Source organism: Charadrius vociferus, unplaced genomic scaffold (genome assembly GCF_000708025.1).
Source record: "Charadrius vociferus isolate BGI_N301 unplaced genomic scaffold, ASM70802v2 scaffold277, whole genome shotgun sequence".
Lineage (NCBI taxonomy): Eukaryota > Metazoa > Chordata > Aves > Charadriiformes > Charadriidae > Charadrius > Charadrius vociferus.
In genome coordinates, this window is record NW_009649183.1 from 188,202 (window position 1) to 191,719 (window position 3,518).

Sequence of the window (3,518 nt, forward strand, 5' to 3'; positions counted from 1 at the left end):
TGGGGACGGCGTCGCTTGGGGGTGGCGTCACTTTGGGGACGAAGGGGACGGTCGGAGGTGTCGCTCTCCCGTAGATGTCGCAGTTCATCGTGCAGTGCCTGAATCCCTACCGCAAACCCGACTGCAAAGTGGGGCGCATCACCACCACCGAGGACTTCAAACATCTGGCGCGCAAGGTGATGATGACGATGACGATGACGATGACGATGATGATGACGATGACGATGGGGGGGGGGTGGCACGCCGGGGACCTCCCGGGGAACGTCCCCTCCTCCCGGGGACGGCCCCTCTCTGCCCCTCCTGGAGGCGGTGGGGTTGGTGGTGGCATCGCCCCTTCTGCCGGTTCCTCCCCCGGGGGGATGAGGGACGGGATACGGAGATAGAGGGGGAGCGAGAGTCAATATTGGGAGGGGGGGATGGGGAATATTTGGGAAATAATAGCCAATACTGAGGGAATATTGGGAATTACAGTAAATATTTTGGGAATAACAGCCAATATTTGGGGAACAATGGCAAATATTTGTGGAATAAGAGCCAATATTGGGGAAACCTTTGCGAATAATAGGGAATACTGGGGGAATAAGAGCCAATATTGGGGAAACCTTTGCGAATAATAGGGAATACTGGGGGAATAAGAGCCAATATTGGGGAAACCTTTGCGAATAATAGGGAATACTGGGGGAATAAGAGCCAATATTGGGGAAACCTTTGCGAATAATAGGGAATACTGGGGGAATAAGAGCCAATATTGGGGAAACCTTTGCGAATAATAGGGAATACTGGGGGAATAAGAGCCAATATTGGGGAAACCTTTGCGAATAATAGGGAATACTGGGGGAATAAGAGCCAATATTGGGGAAACCTTTGCGAATAATAGGGAATACTGGGGGAATAAGAGCCAATATTGGGGAAACCTTTGCGAATAATAGGGAATACTGGGGGAATAAGAGCCAATATTGGGGAAACCTTTGCGAATAATAGGGAATACTGGGGGAATAAGAGCCAATATTGGGGAAACCTTTGCGAATAATAGGGAATACTGGGGGAATAAGAGCCAATATTGGGGAAACCTTTGCGAATAATAGGGAATACTGGGGGAATAAGAGCCAATATTGGGGAAACCTTTGCGAATAATAGGGAATACTGGGGGAATAAGAGCCAATATTGGGGAAACCTTTGCGAATAATAGGGAATACTGGGGGAATAAGAGCCAATATTGGGGAAACCTTTGCGAATAATAGGGAATACTGGGGGAATAAGAGCCAATATTGGGGAAACCTTTGCGAATAATAGGGAATACTGGGGGAATAAGAGCCAATATTGGGGAAACCTTTGCGAATAATAGGGAATACTGGGGGAATAAGAGCCAATATTGGGGAAACCTTTGCGAATAATAGGGAATACTGGGGGAATAAGAGCCAATATTGGGGAAACCTTTGCGAATAATAGGGAATACTGGGGGAATAAGAGCCAATATTGGGGAAACCTTTGCGAATAATAGGGAATACTGGGGGAATAAGAGCCAATATTGGGGAAACCTTTGCGAATAATAGGGAATACTGGGGGAATAAGAGCCAATATTGGGGAAACCTTTGCGAATAATAGGGAATACTGGGGGAATAAGAGCCAATATTGGGGAAACCTTTGCGAATAATAGGGAATACTGGGGGAATAAGAGCCAATATTGGGGAAACCTTTGCGAATAATAGGGAATACTGGGGGAATAAGAGCCAATATTGGGGAAACCTTTGCGAATAATAGGGAATACTGGGGGAATAAGAGCCAATATTGGGGAAACCTTTGCGAATAATAGGGAATACTGGGGGAATAAGAGCCAATATTGGGGAAACCTTTGCGAATAATAGGGAATACTGGGGGAATAAGAGCCAATATTGGGGAAACCTTTGCGAATAATAGGGAATACTGGGGGAATAAGAGCCAATATTGGGGAAACCTTTGCGAATAATAGGGAATACTGGGGGAATAAGAGCCAATATTGGGGAAACCTTTGCGAATAATAGGGAATACTGGGGGAATAAGAGCCAATATTGGGGAAACCTTTGCGAATAATAGGGAATACTGGGGGAATAAGAGCCAATATTGGGGAAACCTTTGCGAATAATAGGGAATACTGGGGGAATAAGAGCCAATATTGGGGAAACCTTTGCGAATAATAGGGAATACTGGGGGAATAAGAGCCAATATTGGGGAAACCTTTGCGAATAATAGGGAATACTGGGGGAATAAGAGCCAATATTGGGGAAACCTTTGCGAATAATAGGGAATACTGGGGGAATAAGAGCCAATATTGGGGAAACCTTTGCGAATAATAGGGAATACTGGGGGAATAAGAGCCAATATTGGGGAAACCTTTGCGAATAATAGGGAATACTGGGGGAATAAGAGCCAATATTGGGGAAACCTTTGCGAATAATAGGGAATACTGGGGGAATAAGAGCCAATATTGGGGAAACCTTTGCGAATAATAGGGAATACTGGGGGAATAAGAGCCAATATTGGGGAAACCTTTGCGAATAATAGGGAATACTGGGGGAATAAGAGCCAATATTGGGGAAACCTTTGCGAATAATAGGGAATACTGGGGGAATAAGAGCCAATATTGGGGAAACCTTTGCGAATAATAGGGAATACTGGGGGAATAAGAGCCAATATTGGGGAAACCTTTGCGAATAATAGGGAATACTGGGGGAATAAGAGCCAATATTGGGGAAACCTTTGCGAATAATAGGGAATACTGGGGGAATAAGAGCCAATATTGGGGAAACCTTTGCGAATAATAGGGAATACTGGGGGAATAAGAGCCAATATTGGGGAAACCTTTGCGAATAATAGGGAATACTGGGGGAATAAGAGCCAATATTGGGGAAACCTTTGCGAATAATAGGGAATACTGGGGGAATAAGAGCCAATATTGGGGAAACCTTTGCGAATAATAGGGAATACTGGGGGAATAAGAGCCAATATTGGGGAAACCTTTGCGAATAATAGGGAATATTTGGGGAATAATAGCAAATCTTAGGGGAATATTTGGGGAATAATAGCTGATATTGGGGGAATATTGGGAATTATACTAAATATTTGGGGAATAATAGCCAATACTGAGGGAATATTGGGAATTACAGTAAATATTTTGGGAATAACAGCCAATATTTGGGGAACAATGGCAAATATTTGTGGAATAATAGCCAATATTGGGGGAATATTTGGGGAATAATAGCAAATATTAGAGGAATATTCATGGAATAGTAGCCAATATTGTGGGAATATTGGGAATTACAGTGAATAATTTGGGAATAACAGCCAGTATTTGGGGAACAATGGCAAATATTTGGGGAATAAGTGCCGATATTGGGGCAATATTGGGAATTATAGTAAATATTTTGGGAATAACAGCCAATATTTGGGGAACAATAGCAAATATTTGGGGAATAAGAGACAATATTGGGGGAATATTTGGGAATAATAGGGAATATTTGGGGAATAAGAGCCAATATTGG

General features: G+C 43.5%; 1 protein-coding gene across 1 annotated transcript in view; it reads left to right on the forward strand.

The window, feature by feature from the left end:
• The window catches only part of SETD2 (SET domain containing 2), an 82,532-nt gene that overhangs the window by 78,436 nt on the left and 578 nt on the right, over nucleotides 1–3,518 (forward strand). The window contains exon 20 of the mRNA XM_009888677.1: nucleotides 75–176. Within this exon, the coding sequence (XP_009886979.1) occupies nucleotides 75–176 (102 nt within the window). The remainder of the gene's footprint in view (nucleotides 1–74; nucleotides 177–3,518) is intronic.